The 16,490-nt window shown below is 47.4% G+C and overlaps 1 protein-coding gene across 1 annotated transcript; it reads right to left on the bottom strand.

Moving 5' to 3' along the window:
* Positions 1 to 14,251: 14,251 nt before the first annotated feature.
* Positions 14,252 to 15,761, bottom strand: LOC119303518 (2-hydroxyisoflavanone dehydratase-like). Its single transcript, XM_037580653.1, has one exon. It carries the CDS (start codon positions 15,615 to 15,617, stop codon positions 14,619 to 14,621), a length of 999 nt encoding a protein of 332 aa, XP_037436550.1. The 5' UTR covers positions 15,618 to 15,761; the 3' UTR covers positions 14,252 to 14,618.
* Positions 15,762 to 16,490: the final 729 nt, after the last annotated feature.

The raw sequence follows: 16,490 nt of genomic DNA, 5'->3' as shown, positions 1-16,490 counted from the left end.
ACCATACGATCAAAAAGATCCTTCTTCAAAATTGCATGCAAAGCAAACAACCACTCCTTTGGGCTATCTTCTTCCCGATCTAGCATGTGTTCCAACAACTCATCAGGAGCCAATGCCCAAACGCTCGCCGCCATCGGGCCTGTGAGCAACACTTAAGGTGCAGTTTTCAACTGGTTTCATCTGCAGGATTGCCCAAAACAGGCTACCGTGACACAAGCTTTTTAGCCCGTGAGCAAGCCCAAGCAGAGCTAAGCTTGGCTCGAGATATAAACGAGCCCAAGAAAGGAGTTACCCACAACCTATTTATGTCCTGGTCCAAGCCCGATCTGAATCGGGCCACGATGAGTGTGGGATGAGCCCACAAGCTCAAGCCTCACGTCAAGATTTACGTGCGATTATACTCGAACAATTTATCCCGATGCTCTCCATTCTTAAAACTTCTCAGGGTGTATATAATCAAGCCTATATGTCTCATGCATGAACACAACCTGTGAATAGTTCTTCTTCCGACCGACCTCTACATCAAAGATATATAGAGCGAAATAGTGAGTGAAGATGCAAGAGTTTTTTTTTTGGCGAAAGGAAGATGCAAGAGTTGAGCCAATTACTTAGCAATAACTGGATGGTACTATCTATGCCAATACGCATGTGGAGCTGGTGTAGTACTACTATATATTATGACTGGTGGCCTAGCAGCTTGTTCCAGTGATAACTAGGAATCGATACAACTTTGGATTCCTGGTTGCTGAGGATCATAATTATATCTCAGACCGTAGAAACGCCTTTGTTTTTTCATTCACTATAATTTACTGTCAGATTAATCACTCCACATACAAATCAGATGGTTTCCATTCATTATAATGTACATACGCTCGAATTAATCACCGACACTGTACCACACATAACTAGAGTATGTATCATTCAGTTGTTCGAGAATCGAGTATGATGGCCGAAGACTGAATGGATGCATACAACACGAGTCATCGTCTTGTTCAAACCAACAAGAGTTATTCTATCCAAAACCACCACAATTAAGTCTAGGGTAACAATTTGATACCACATTTGAGTCAGAGCACAAAAAAAACACCACATCTGCGCCTAACCAATAATGTGGAGCACTAATCGTCAGTTGAGCTCGTGAAAACAGCGGACCTGACAGGTTGGGTCCACCTGTCAGGCTGAGTTGGCATGCATACGTGGACAAATATGCCGAGCTGGACATGGGTCCAATCTGTCAGCCTCCCATCTCTTTTCTTCTTCCTCCTAATCTATCTCTTCCACGGTACGCCGCCGCCGGGTAGTGGAGGCCGGACGGCTCACTTCCTCTTTCTCTCCGCCCCGTCGCCTGATCCAGTGAGGGCTATCGCGGCGCGTCCCCGCATCTGCCTCCGGTCACCGGATCCCGTCGGCCACCTCCTTCCCCACTTAATCGACCTACAAATACTCACCTCCCTTCGCCGGACCCCGTTCCCGAGCAGCCGGCCGCCGCGCCGTTCTTCCTCGGCTCCGGCGTCCACGTACAGCGGCTGGTGCCATCGTGGAGAGCAGCACGCTTCTCCCCGGCGACCAGGTGCGGTGCAGAAAGGACGGCCCGGCGTCCACGGCGGAGCGTGCTGGCGACGCCAGAACTGCTGTGCACCCAGCCGGCACGCCGCGATGGTGCGCTGGGAGGCCCTGGTTGCGCCCGTGCTGGCGCGTGCCAAGGAGGGCATGTCCGGCCGCAGCCACGAGTGAGCCATCGACGTCCTGGCGGCCATCTACGGCAGGGAGGCCGTGGGCGTGTGGTGGGCGCAGTGCACGGCGAGTGCTGCGTACGCGGGCGGCTCAAGGTCACCCAGCTCCTCCATGCAGCCTGACAAGTGGGCCCAAGAGGTCAGAATGACTGTTTTTGCGAGCTTATGAGACCATCAGTGCTCCGCGTTATGGATTAGGCGCAAATGTGGTGGTTTTTTGTGCCTTGGCTCAAATGTGGTATCAAGTTGTTACCCTAGCCCTAACTGATGATGGTTTTGAGTAAATAACTCAACCAGCAACAAGACGCACTGGTGGTGTTCAGCACATCAACTGTTCGACTGGATCGCGTCTGGCCGTGGGAGACGCCGCTCTACCTGCGTTCGCGTGTTTGATGCTGCGAGCACTCGACGCCGGTCCAGTCGTGTTGGGTCCACCTGCTCGTGCGGCACCGACTCGGACGGGACGACAACGGCTACGGCGATGGGCGCGGGCGTGGTGGCTATGGATGGCTCCCAGAAGCTTGTTCTGCACTTCTTGTTAGCATGAACCATTCTGATCTGGAGCTTAATTCATAACAGAAATGCAGTTTCTGTTTTAGGAAGATGCAGAATATTCATTCAGCAGTCTGTCTATGCAGAAAACAAGTTACAACATTCATTCTCATCCCAGATGAAGCGCATCACAGCAGCCCATGAACTGGGAGCATGTAGGAGTGGTGTAGGGCCGGCACATCCTCGCCGCTACTGGAACAAATTTTTTTTTTTTTTTGGAACGAAAGCTCACGAAGAGCCCGACTTTGAATTAACAAAGCCATCAATCGGCCAAGAGTTACATCAAACGACCCAGAGAACGACGACCAAACTGATACAAAGGGGGACGCTAAGAGCAAATCACAACCACAACCTAGGATTACAGCTTGCTAGAGGCAGAGTACTCCACACTAGTATCCTATTTATGTCTCTATACTTCTCACCAGCACATGCCCAACTTATGTACGTGAGGGAACGCAAAAATTGAGAGGGCAGTTCAGAGCGTTATAAGAAACCCTTCACCGAAGACGAGGTCCTTGCCGCCATTAAGGGGATGAACCCCTCCTCGGCCCCGGGTCCGGATGGCCTGCCAGTGACGTTCTTCAAAACGTTCTAGCAGTCCATCAATCCAGAAGTCATGGCCCTTTTCGAGGAGTTCTACTCGAGCTCCATGGACCTTGGGCGTCTCAACTATGGGATCGTTACCCTCATCCCCAAGGTCCGGGTGCCTCCGATATCCTCCAGTTTCGGCCTATCACAGTGATCAATGTGATATTCTAGATCCTGACTAAAGGGTACGCCAATAGGGTGACCCTGCTTGCTGACTTTGTTACCCACCCCAACCAACCCGCCTTTATTCAAGGCCGATTTATTCTGAATAGGGTGTTGGTCTTCCACGAAGTCCTTCACGAGGTCGGGGTGAAACACCATCACGCGGTCTTTCTGAAGCTCGACTTCCACAAAGCGCACGACACGGTCCACTGGCCTTTCCTGCGAGAAGTACTGCTCTGCAAGGGCTTCGACGACCGGTGGGTGACCAAAGTTATGCAGCTCGTCTCCTGCGGTCAGACCGCTGTGAACATTAACGGTGAGATCGGCCCCTACTTCCCCACCCTCTGTTGGGTCTGTCAGGGTGATCCGTTCTCACCGTTTCTGTTTAACATGGTGGTTGATGCCCTTGCCGTCATCCTTGATAAGGCCAAAGCTGTTGGCCATATTCGCGGCATTGTTCCCCAGCTGGTAGGAGGGCCAGGGGTCTCCCTCCTGCAATATGCGGACGATACCATAATAATGGTGGAGGGTATGGTTCAGGACATTGCTAACCTGAAGTTCCTCCTCCTGTGCTTCCAACAGATGTCGGGGCTCACAATCAACTTCGATAAGAGCGAAGTGATGATTCTTGGGTACTCTCCGGCAGAAGCTCCGGATATTGCGGACCGACTGAACTGTCGGTTGGGTTCTTTCCCCACGACCTACTTGGGGATCCCCATTAGTGATTCGCGCCTCACCGTGGCTGACCTTCGCCCCACGGTGACCCGGATGCAACATCGGGTTAAGCCCTGGAAAGGGCGGTGACTGTCGAAGGCCGCCCGTGTGATCCTCATCAACTCCTCGCTTGCCAGCCTTCTTTGGTTCCTCATGAGCTTCTATAGCCTTCATGAGACGCTTCATCAGGAGATCACCAAGTACCAATCCAGATTCTTCTGGGCTGGTGAGGGTGATAAGCAGAAGTACCATATGGTGAGCTGGCCCGATATCTGCAAACCCAAAGACCAGGGGGGCCTTGGGATTTTGTCCTCTCGGCGCATGAACATTGTCCTCCTGACCCGATGGCTCTGGCGCATCGCCAATGGAGATGTCGGTCTTGGCCTCACCATCATCCGGAACAAGTACCTTCGGGGCCAGCCACTCGCATTCTGTCAGCGATCTGGTGGTTCCCAGTTTTGGCAGGCCGTCATCCAGTTGCTACCTGTGCTCCGCATCGGCACGTCCATCTTGGTTGGCACCGGGTCCTTGACCCTGTTCTGGTTTGACCGGTGGATCGGCGACCTCCCCCTGGCCGCGCGGTTTCTAGAGCTCTTTGCCATTGCGGTGGACCCTCGGGTCTCTGTCGAGACGACCCTTATTGACTTAGGGCGCCTCGCCTTCCGTCGCCCTTTTGGTCCGCCTAAAATGGCCGCATGGGATGCTCTCCTCCTGGACATCGCCCTCCTCCCGATGAACGTTGAGGACATCCCTAGATCCATCTGTTGGCGACTGGAGCCCTCCGGCTGCTTTTCCACTAAACCCCTCTACGCGGCCATTGCCCCCTCGCCGGCCCTCGAGCCCTTTAGCATGATTTGGGATATCCGCTTGCCCCTGAAAATCAGGATCTTCTTATGGTAGTGGATTCGGGGACGCCTCCCGTCTGGGGTGGAGGTCCTTAAGCATAATGGACCTGGAGATGGGATCTGCCTCCTGTGTGGCACGGTGGAGGATGCTAATCACATCTTCTTCTCTTGCTCCACAGCCCAGTTTCTTTGGTCCTGTTTCCGCGAGACGCTCGGTGGTCAGTGGTGCAACACCAACTTCTCTGACTTGCTGAAATCCACGCCTCCCCACCCTGCTACCGCCATATTAGATGGCTATGTGTTGGGGTTCTTGCCTGGACGCTTTGGACCATTCGCAATAAGCTTGTCATTCAGAAAGTTCCTCTTTGACGTGCAACTAACGCTATATTCAAAATGTGTGGTTACTTACAGCTCTGGCGGCCGCTTAGGCCGCCCTCAGAACCGAGACGCCATCAACACTCTCCTCGCCGACCTTCGATCGATGGCCTTCCGCATGGCGCCTCCGCTGCCGCCTCCTCCCCTGGAGCCCGACTAGTTCCTCTGTTTGGGCCGCCGTGTGTGCGAGTTTTTCTGTTTTCTGGGCTTGTTGAGCTATGCCCTCAGCACTAACCCTTGGTTACCTTTATGTTTGTGAGACCTGTGTGTGTGAACCTTATTGGATGCTTGGCTTTGACGGTTTGTTTTATAATATAAAGCGGGGCGAAAGCCTTTTCTCGGTAAGAAAAGTGAGAGGGCAAGCGTACCTCTGAGAAACTAGAGCACAACACAACGTTCATTCCCATCCCAGATAAAGCGCATCACAGCAGCCCATGAACTGGGCGCATGTAGGAGTGACGTGGCGCCGGCACATCCTCGCCGGTGCTGGAAATTAAACAAGTTTCGGTTGAGGTATGTCACGCCACAGCTGGTGCCTCTCAATGGCCAAGCGGCTAACCATCTGCTCCTGAGTCCTGAACTGTGCTTCTGCATCATAAGTTTCATGTGAGAATTACTGAAGCTCTGTATGTTCAGAGTAAGGACCTGAACCAGCGCAGATTTTGAAAGATCACGCTTTGAATTTATATATTCAGACAAAGGGTCTTCGCGAATCAAACTCCGATATTCAGAACCGTTAGTTACGGAGGGACACATTTTCCATGACTTGTAAGACCATGGACATGGCCATTCTTTATGTACAGGAGCACAACTAAAGGAGTGAAGAATTCAATGTGCCACACACCACCTGACGACCTCCAGCAAGGAATTCTAAAGCCGACAAGCCAAGTCGAACCGACACCTACCATGCCAACCCGCTCCTTCGCAAGACTCTTTAGCAGATTTCTGAAAGTGTACTTCAATGTGCTATGCGGTTGACTCAAGCTCCGGAAAAATATATATCATAGCAAAAGTTATCGGAGTCCATCACGCATATAGGAGTGGCGTGGTGCTGACACTAGCCTTGCCGCACGCCTCAAACAAGTCTAGCTCAGTATGCCGTGCCGCAGCTGGCGCCCCTTGCTGGCCAAGCGGCGGACCATCTGCTACCTGAAAATTACTGAAGCTCTGAATGTTCACACAAGGACCTAAAGTCTAAAACATAGGAATTTTTCGAATTACCTTCGAACTGGGAGCAAGACAGGACACAGATACAGCACAGCAAGATCATTAATTCTCCTCCAGCTGCATTGCATGGTTGTTGCTTTGCTCAAGCCAGGCCAACGCTTGTTAAGCCCAAGTAGCATATCTGGTAAGCATTCAGTGACTCCTCCATCCTTGTGCGGCAACCTCCATTCCCCTGAGAAACAGAGAAGTAACATTGATCCAGAGATCTTTGTCAAACAACAGATCATCATGGCGGTTCCAAAGACCCCCACATAGGATAGCAGTTCCAAAGACCCACTTTGCATTGGGGGATTAAATGGCAGGCAAAAGAATCTTATGTCTGTTATACTTTCATGTGTCATTTGGGGGATTTGGAAAGTGAGGAACCTTGCGCGTTTTCAACACATTTGGCCGGATGATCCGATTAATGTGATTTTTCAGATATGCTAATAGATTGTATTTTGAAGTTTATAGCAGGAAAAGAAGGAGGGGAAGAATGACACCAAGGACTGGTTGCCGTGGTGTGCAAGACTTCTGGCACAAGTAGGTCTTGATGTCTTCAGCGCTAGCAGAAGCTAGAAGTCCTGGATCCCGAGGCTGATTGTGTGAGATTCCCTCACATGTGCATTCTCAACCGTGTCCATCAGGATAGTATTGTTCTTGGAGAAGCCTTGCCGATGCCTCATAACTCTGGGTAGTTGAGCAGTCCTTCGCAGTGTGTGTTGATTGCCAGTTTGCCACTAGGTAGCAAACCGCTTATCTCTGCTTCGCTCCTCAATTATATTTCATACCCTTTTTATAAAAAATAATATGATTTTCAGTCATTATGATGTACGCTCATATTAAATACTACTTCCACCGTTTTGTATTAGTTGTCGCTGATTTAGTACAATCAGCGACAACTAATATCGAACGCAGAGAGTAGCTACAAAACAACGATCGACAAACAACAACAACAACAACAACAACAACCATCGGCACCAACCATGTTTTGACATTACAAAGAGAACTAAAAAGATTCTCCAGTAGCAACACCTCCCAGAAACACCACCGCCATGACTGCACAACCATACCCTCTGCCTCAAGTCGTCGGTTGTAGATCGCATCTCGTCATCGAGGCTACCAGAGCAGAGATCTCCCCACGACTGCCTTCATCTACTAGTGTAGGGACATAGCCCGACCACTTGTATCTCATAGTAGCAAGGGAAAGGGATGGAGGAGTGGTAGAAGGTGGCGGTTGTGGGGAAGAGAGAAGATGGCCGCTATGGGAAGGAAGGAGAGGTGGCCACTGTTAGGTCGTGAGCCTCGAAAGCAAGAGCACAGAGTGAAAGACTCATTTTTTTCGTTCTTATAATAAGGTTAGCAATTGTTTAGATAATTACGCTCGACCAAAAGGTAGAATCATCACTTGGCTGGGCTTTGGCCCCCCATTGGCGGTTGGTGATTTTAATGACTATCTTTTTTATTAATCAGTACAAGTTTTACTCCAAAAAAGACAAAATAAATGTAACCAATAAACTTTTGGTGGTTATTTCTAGGAAAGACTTCATAATTAACCCTTTAGTTCACAAAAGTCATTTGGGGAAGAAAATTTGGCATGGCACAACCCTAAAAATCATTTTTTAGCCTCGCAAAAAAAACTATGTCAAAGAAAACGAGCAGTCAGGCTGCTCCACCTAGCGTGCCGGTGGCTGGTGCACGATGTTCCCTTGTGAGATTCTAATCTGCAGGGCTCTCGCCCGAAGAAGCTTTGCCAATGCCTCCCATTCCCGAAATCTAGATAGTTAGTTTATAATGCAGTGTGTTCCTTTGAGTGTGTTGATTGCCAGTTGGTAGCAAATGCTTGTCACTGCTTCGCTGCTTAGCTTCCTGATAACATTTTTCATTTTCAACTATATGCATACAAGTTCTTAGCCATCATATCCCTACAAGTGATGAGTCATAAGAGGAAAATAGTTAGCGAAGGGAATGGAGCACATATAGGCATGCACTGATCATGGCTTGTGTGAGATGTTACAGATACCACATGTTGCTTGTTTAGATTGTATTAATATTACATGCCAGAGCGGGTGTGAGTTATGAATGCAAGGTGGAAAAAAAAGGCTTTCATGTTCCGGGATATTCATTGTCAATGGTATGTAGTACATATTCTTGACCTCTAAGATTTTTGCGCTTCTATTAAAAACTTGATAATGAAGTGGAGCCTTGGCGCAGCGATAAAGACGTTGCCTTATGACCATGAGGTCATGCGGGTTCGAGTCCAGAAAACAGCCTCTTGTAGAAATATAGGGAAAGACTGCATACAATAGACCCAAAGTGGCCGGACCCGGACTCCGCGCAAGCGGGAGCTACATGCGCCGGCCTGCCCTTTATTAAAAACTTGATTGTATGTTCTTTGTCGTCAATGAAGTATCAACGTATAGTTAATCAATGATTTCAGCGGTCAGAAAATGTAATCTGCTTAGTTTTGGCCGTTATTTCTAGGCGAGATTTCATATGGAAGAGTGAAGTGCATCCTAGGTCCTCGACCTATTTTGATGGTGTCACGTAGGTCCTCAGACTATGAAAAGTGTCATCTAGGTCCTCGAATTTTTTTGAAGTGTAATCGGTGTGTACATATGTGACACCTCTGAAATAGTTCAAGGACCTACGTGACATCTTTGAAATAGTTTGAGGACCTGGATGACGATTTTCATAGTTCGATGACATACGTGACACCTCTGAAATACTCCCTCCATTCCTAAATATAGGGTGTATAGTTTTTGGCACGAAAATTAAAGAACGCACATGGATGGAAAATTTCACAAGTTGTGGGCAAGATTTCACCTAACTAATTGACATGAGAAAATAGAGGAGCTTGCTTGATATAAGGAAATGTAATCAAATCCTTAAAAAAATTATCCAAACGAGTGGTGCAATGCAATACACCTTATATTTTGGTTTTTTTCTCAAAAAACTATACACCTTATATCAAGGAATGGAGGGAGTAGTTCAAGGACCTACGATGCACTTCACTCCATATGGAACACCCTAGCTCCCAAAAGTCACTTGTCTAAGAAATTTGGCATGACACAAATTAAAAGTCATTTGTCAAGAAAACTTGATATCTTAGTTCTGCCACCAATATACAACACAATTATGTAAGGAAGACCAAAGAACCTCATACCACAAACGTGTTAGGCTGCTCCGCCTGGGTGAAGAAGTTATTTTCGAAGTTCTAGCTTAGTATCCACAGGATGCACGTCATGGTAAGCTTTTACTCAGAGAAGCCTTGCTGATGTCTCACATTTCTAAAACTCTAGATTGTTAGTTTAGAATGTTGTGTGGTCCTTTTGAGTGTCTTGGCTGCCACTAGGTAGCAAATGCTACTTTCTTTTAGTTTCTCAACTCCCTAATAGATTTCCAATTTTTCACTATATGCATACAAGTTCCTACCACTCATATCCCAACAAGTGTTGAATCATGAGAGGAAAATAGTTAGCGAAGGGAGGGGCGTACATATAGGCATACACTCATAGCTGACGTGAGATGTTATTTATAGTTAGCTGACGAGAGATGTTATTTATAGTGGAATTAGTAATAATAATGGAGCCACGTGTTACTATGGTTAGGTCATTTGACATGCTAGAGCGGGTGCGAGTTATGAATGCAATGTGGGGAAAGGGGGCTCTCATTTTCCAGGATATTCATGGTCAATGGTATGTCAAAGGAGGATTACCCTCGACCTCTGCATCAATTGATGCACACAGACTTATTTTAAAAGAAAGTCTCCACAAAATGCGTAATCTGAAGCAAGTTCGCAGGAAAAACCAAAAATAAAAAGTAAGTTGCCACAACCAGCCAAAGTAGAATAAGATGACTAGATACCTATCCTATTGTTGGACAATCATCCAAACCGGTTGTACATATCCCGTAATACCATCTTCCAACGGTTGCAACCATAAACTATATGCTCCCCGTCTTCCGTATGGCTGAGTGACGACTACGTATGGATCCAGGCAGTCGCCCAAAAGATAACCTGCTAAAAATTAGTGGCATTTTGTCTTTTAAAATTGACATGATTCCGACTATTTCAATAGTAATGCACACACTCTGTCTCGAATAAGTGCCGCTGTCTTAGACTCTACCCGGTTTAGCCATGACCCAAATAAAGTGGCAACACTATTAGGAGGATTGACATTAAAGGACACATGTATTGTACACGTCTTGATCGCATAAGCAACATTGTTTACTACCCTCACAACTATGCTTTGCCAAGTTTTCCTTAGTCAAGATCACTTGCTTGTGTACACACATGGTCAATTGTATGTATTTGAAATCTTGACCTCTCATGTTTCTGCGCTTTTATTAAACACTCGATGGTTCATTCTTCATCGTCAACGGAGTATCAATCTATAGTTAATCACTTGTCTAAGAAAATGCAAAGGTCAGGAAATTTAACCTAATTAGTTTTGGTAGTTATTTGCAGGCGATATTTTGAAAAGTCACTTTTCTAAGAAAAATTGGCATGGCACAAATTAAAAGTCATTGTCAAGAAAATTTGATGGTTCCTTTCTACCACCAATACGACTCAATCTCCATACGACACAACCATGTACAAAAGTAAAAGTTATCGCCACCAACGTGTGAGGCTGCTCCACCTGAGGTGTTGGTGGGTGGCACTGGCGCATGCTTTTCCCACGTGGCTATTCATTATGCTAAACTCTCACCTGATATTGCATCCATACCTATACTCAACTACTAAGATGAATTTCTCAAATATTTTTTTTACTAAGATGCCATCACAACATTTTCATTTTTGAGGGTCTTTGCGCGCTAGGTCAGCTACACCTAGACTCATGCAGATGAGCTTGGGCGTGTGTCAAACAAGTAAAGCAGAGAGAGGCCGGCTAGTACTTGTTTTCTGGCAGCTTCCTTTCCCACATTTTATGCTATTTTTCTCATCTTAAACATTTCAGTGCATGATGTGTGTTTGTTGTTGGTTTAAATTCCCTTCAATTTGGACGTGGTCAGGTTGGTGCTAGGAATGAACAGTTGGCTAAGCTGAATGACATTTGTAGCCAGGTGGTTTTGACAGAAGATTCAGATAAGTTGGTTTCGAAACTAACAGTTTCGGGATCCGTCTCTGTAAAATCTTACTACAATGCCTTGCAACACCACGGTGTTGTTCCATAGAAGTTCATGCGGAAGATTAAAATACCTTTAAGAACCAAAACATTCATTTGGCTAGTGCTTAGTAGGAGTATACTAACTAGAGATGTTCTGGTCCATAGAGGTGGAAAGTGTATCAAATAATGCTTGTTTTGTAGTGGGGATGAATCTATGTCTCACATTGTTTCACCTGTCCCATGGTTAGACATGTATGGCTTGTGCTTGATCAGAGTATACTAACTAGGGATGTTCAGATCCATAGAGGTGGAAAGTGTATCAAACAATGCTCGTTTTGCAGTGGAGATGAATATATCTCTCCGAATACCCAATTCTGAGCCCGAGCTCATCTGCATCCGATGAATAGTGAATTAAAAAATAATACTAGAAAAATAAAAAAATGTGAAGAAAGACGACCGCGTGCGTGAGGTGCATGCCAATTTCAGAGTATTTGGATATCTGAGTAGCTCTCAGCAAAAAAAAACCGGTTCCAAACAGTGCACAAACAGGAAACTTTTTCACAGACCTCAAAATTGTCCTTTTTGTTGATCCAAATTATCTGAAATTTTGCACGGACATTATGCACTCAGCTATCTTTCTCCACACAAAAAATGGGATATTTTGAATTTTTCTAGTATTTTTACCGATATTTTGTTCACTCCCGGGCACATCTAAGCCCAGGAGCCAAAACACCTCGTCTCTATCTCTCACCTTTTTTCACCTGTCCCCATGGCTAGACATGTATGAAATGTTGCCAGCTGTGCTTTTAGTATTGATTGCCACTTTGCAAACGCTGAAGATGGCATAGATACTTGGCTTGGGGGATTAAATGGTAGACAAAAGGATCTTATGTCTATTACAACCGTGATTTGGGGGAATCGGAAAGTGCGGAACCCTGTGTGTTTCAGAGCATTTGGCTGTGCGGGTCGGTTGACATGTTTTTTTCAGATATGCAAATGAATTGGCTCTTGGAGTTTATTGCAGGCGAAGGATGACATAAAGGACTGGCGGCGGTGGCCTGTAAGACTTCTAGCACAAGTAGGTTGTGAATGTTTAGCGCTAGCAGAAGTTGGAAGACCTGTATCCGGAGGCTGACAGTGTGAGATGATCTGATATGTGCATTGTCAACCCAGCAAAACTGCTATAGGGCCAATTCTTTTGGGTAATTCTCCCAGAATTGACCCCCTCCCCAGCTTTTCCCAGAATTGCCACTTGATATTTTTTTACAATTCCTAGCTAATTAGACCTTAACTAGCTAGGAATTGTAAAAAAAGATGAAGTGGCAATTCTGGGGGAAGCTGGGGAGGGGGTCAATTCTGGGAGAATTGCCCAAAAGAACTGGCCCATATGCTGCTGGAGAAGCTTAGAGGAATAGTTTCCCCCTGTTTTCTCCAAAGCTAGTATTGTCTTTGGTTTTCCACATGTTAGGTGTTCTTTCTGTAATGCACTTTATAAACTCGTAGTGTCTTTCTCTTTTGATGCTCGAATGCTGGTGTGTCACGGTGGTGGACGATGTAGAATTGATGGTTTTCTTAATGAAAATCAGGGGAAACCCTTTTACCTAAAAAAACAAAGAACTCTACTTGTTTTCTCACACATGGTGCAGAACTTTTGGAAATTAGACATGTGTTGTGAAATCAATATGTACACTACACACTTGTATGTTCTATCTATTGTGCGAGAGAGCACATCATCTGCTGCTAGATTTGTTTGGTGACAGATGGAGATGTGTCAGCTTTGTTGTCAGAAAGAGGATCGGTCTTCACGGTTGGTCTCACCAAGGAATGCCATGACCTAAGCATCGAACCCAAACATGGCTCAAAACCTTGAGAGATTGATACTCCCTGTGTAAACTAATATAAGATGTTTTAGATTAGTGATCTAAAATGTCTTATACTCCCTCCGTTCCAAATTACTCGTCGCAGAAATAGATGTATCTAGAACTAAAATACATCTATATCTGCGACAAGTAATTCGGAACGGAGGGAGTATTAGTTTACAGAGGGAGTAGATTATTGGGTGGCAAATGGAGCAACAGTCTATTTGCAAGTCTGCACAAACAGAATGCTCTGAAAAAACTGAAAAGATCACTTACTGAATGTTTTGCTGACAATCGAAGCCCACATGAATTTCAGACGGCAGCATTGGAGCTTTCTGCTTATTGGACATCTATGCATTGAAACTTTAGGATATGCTGATTCTAGGAAACAATGGATCATAGTAAAAGAAGGCACCTTAGCAATATTTTGAGAGCCACTACTAAGGTGCCTTCTTTTGAGTTGAAGAGTAGCTAAAGACACTAGAGTTGAAGACTTTGCTGAAGAAACTGAAGCTGAAGAGAGTTGTTTTATACATCTTGCAACATTTAAGATATGAGAATGAGAGAATAATAAGCTGAACCATTGACTTACAGAACCGAGCACTACATGGTCACCAGCTCATGGTGCAACATGGAAGACAACAGGGATTAATAATCAAATGGCAACCGACTAGCTAAGCAACAGGGATTAAGCAAAGGTATCTTGCCATGTGAAACCAGCTAGCTAAGCAGAGGAGATGCAACTACGAGACATAACTTTGCGTAACTGTTGAAGCAAATGAACCTGAAATGAGCTTTCAACTCTAGCTAGTACCAACCAGGCAAGCAGCAATTTCAGAAACTTGTACAGCTAGAAATAGAATAAGCGAAGAGGAAAGAATTGCCAAACTTTGAACTCTGAAGTGCGTACAATGCAAAGAATTCCTGAACTTCGATCACCAATCCAACAAGTATTCCTGAACAATGGCGATTCGCCTTCCATCCATAGACATGCCAAGCAGAGGAAATGCAACAAGGAGACAGAATGAACTTGAAACGTTCTCATTTCAAGCGTAACCTGACATTCTTGCAGCGAAGCGGCTAGTGCCAAACAAGCAAGCAGAAATTTCAGAAACTTGTAGTACATATATAAATAAATTAGCGAAGAGAAAGAATTCCTGAACTTTGAACTCCCGAAATACATATACCGCAAAGTAAACCTTGGACCCAATACAACAAGTATACTAATATCATCTCTGTATGAAACTATGAATGTACCATATATCCTCCAGCAATTCTGATACAGCACCCATTGCCACAAACAATGGCGACTCCCTTCCATCCGTAAACCCAATACCTGAATTCTGAACAATGGGTGAACAACACCAACACAAATCTGAATCCTGAACCCGAAATGTTAAAGCAGCATCCATCCACTGAGTGATGAAGCTGCGCTTATTTCCCGATTTCCCGAGTATACATGGTGATGAGATGCAATCAATTGTTGAGGAACTCGGCGATGACCTTGTCCTGGGCGACGGCCTCTTCGCAGCAGGGCTCGAGGAGGTGGAAGGTGTGCCCCTTCCCCGGCGCCTGCCAAATGTCGGCCTCCCCGCTCCACCCGCTCGCCCTGAGCCGGTCGTAGTAGGCGCGGCCGCGGTCGCGGAGCACGTCGCCCTCGCCGATGCACACCAGCACGCGCCGGCACGCCAGGGCGTCCAGCCCCGGCGCACCGTCCACGAACGGGTTGATGAGCGGGTCGTCCTCCCCGGTGGTGGTCGGGCACATGACGCGCCACAGGCTGGCCAGGCTCTCCCGCGCCGCCGGGTCCAGGTCGTCGGAGGCCACCTTGTCGGTGCCGAGGAAGTAGGGGTGGATCATGAGGAGGCCGTGGATCGCGGCGCCGTGGGGCAGCCCCTCCGCGCCCACCCGCATCGCCACGTGGTGCGCGATGTTGGCGCCGGCGCTCTCGCCGCCGAGGTAGAGGCGGGCGAAGTCGGCGTGGTCGGCGAGCCAGGGCTCAAAGCCAGCGGCGGCGGGGGCGGCGTGGGAGACGACCCAGGCGAGCGCGTCCCAGGAGTCGGCGTAGGCGGCGGGGACGGGGTGCTCGGGCGCGAGGCGGTACTCGACGGAGACGACGAGGACGCCGGCGAGCGCGGCGAGGTTGTTGAAGTAGGCGTGGAAGGTGGGGTTGAAGGCGGAGCCGAGGCAGAAGCCGCCGCCGTGGTAGTAGACGAGGACGGGGAGCTTGGCGTTGTCGGGCTTGGCGGGGTCGATGCGGGGGAGGTAGAGGCGCGCGGAGACCTCGGGGGAGATGACGCGGTCGCGGGAGGCGACCCCGGTGGCGGCGTCGGCGTGGGCGGAGGCGGCGACGAACTCGGAGCCGAAGTAGCGCTCGACGCGGTTCTTGTAGATGCGGATGCAGGGCATGGACTCGTAGACGATCTCGTCGTCGGCCGCGGGCGCCGGGGCCGGGATGGGGACGGCGGCGGCCATCGCGCGCGCGGGCGAGATCTGGGCGACGGGGCGACGGTACGGTGGTGGTTGGGACTCCGGGCCGAGGTTGAGGGGACGTGTAGACTTTGCTCTGCTCTGGTCAAGTAGAAATGGCTCAAGCTAGGTTGGTGTTGTGTTGATTGGCTTCTTGCTGCAACTCAACTACACTACTTAAAATGAAGAAGAATTGATTAATTCCATTGGTTAATCCTGATTAGTCGTAGTTGTAGAACATGGAAGAGTTCTGACCGATTTTTCTTTATTTTTTGAGGGAAGGAGGGTTGTGGATCCTGATCTGCTTGCCCAAAATTCATAGGCTGCGTAGTAGCATAATTAAGTTGGTCCAATGGGTGAAAATGGTGTTTCTTTAGTCCAAAATGGCCGCAATTTGCCGCCTCCTTCTGTCAACATTTTTTCTGAAGCTATTTCGAAAAGAAAAGAAAAAATGGAAACCTCGAAGCCAACGCCTGGATCTGGAGAAAATTTGTTAGTTGTTTCGTGGGAATGCAGCAAATGCGGTAGTGGTGGGAGCTCGTCCGCTCGTGCAAGATTCTCTCACACGGTATATGCTCGGCCTCAAAACTCACCAAAATATGCAGAGTCAAACAAGAACACGCCGCCCCTGTTGTATCAACTCCGCAGCCAGCCCCATATGGCCTGCCACTGAAACCCAGATTTTCTGCTTCTCTAGCTATAGGTACGGTTGACCGACCCAGTTTACTGGCTCCCAAAAATTACATGCTACTCCGGCTGTTCACAAACATTAGATGTTTTACATACTTCAATATAAATTACATTCAGATTAAAATGAATGAACAGATACACTAAAATACGTGTACATACTTCCTCCGGTTCTTTTTACTCTGCATATAA

Source organism: Triticum dicoccoides, chromosome 5A (assembly GCF_002162155.2).
Source record: "Triticum dicoccoides isolate Atlit2015 ecotype Zavitan chromosome 5A, WEW_v2.0, whole genome shotgun sequence".
Taxonomy (NCBI): domain Eukaryota; kingdom Viridiplantae; phylum Streptophyta; class Magnoliopsida; order Poales; family Poaceae; genus Triticum; species Triticum dicoccoides.
The sequence above is the reverse complement of the archived record's forward strand: the minus strand, read 5'-3'. Positions and strand labels throughout refer to the sequence as shown.

Coding starts and splice junctions, on each gene's coding strand:
- LOC119303518 (XM_037580653.1), bottom strand. CDS start 15,617: ATGGCCGCCGCCGTCCCCATCCCGGCCCCGGCGCCCGCGGCCGACGAC.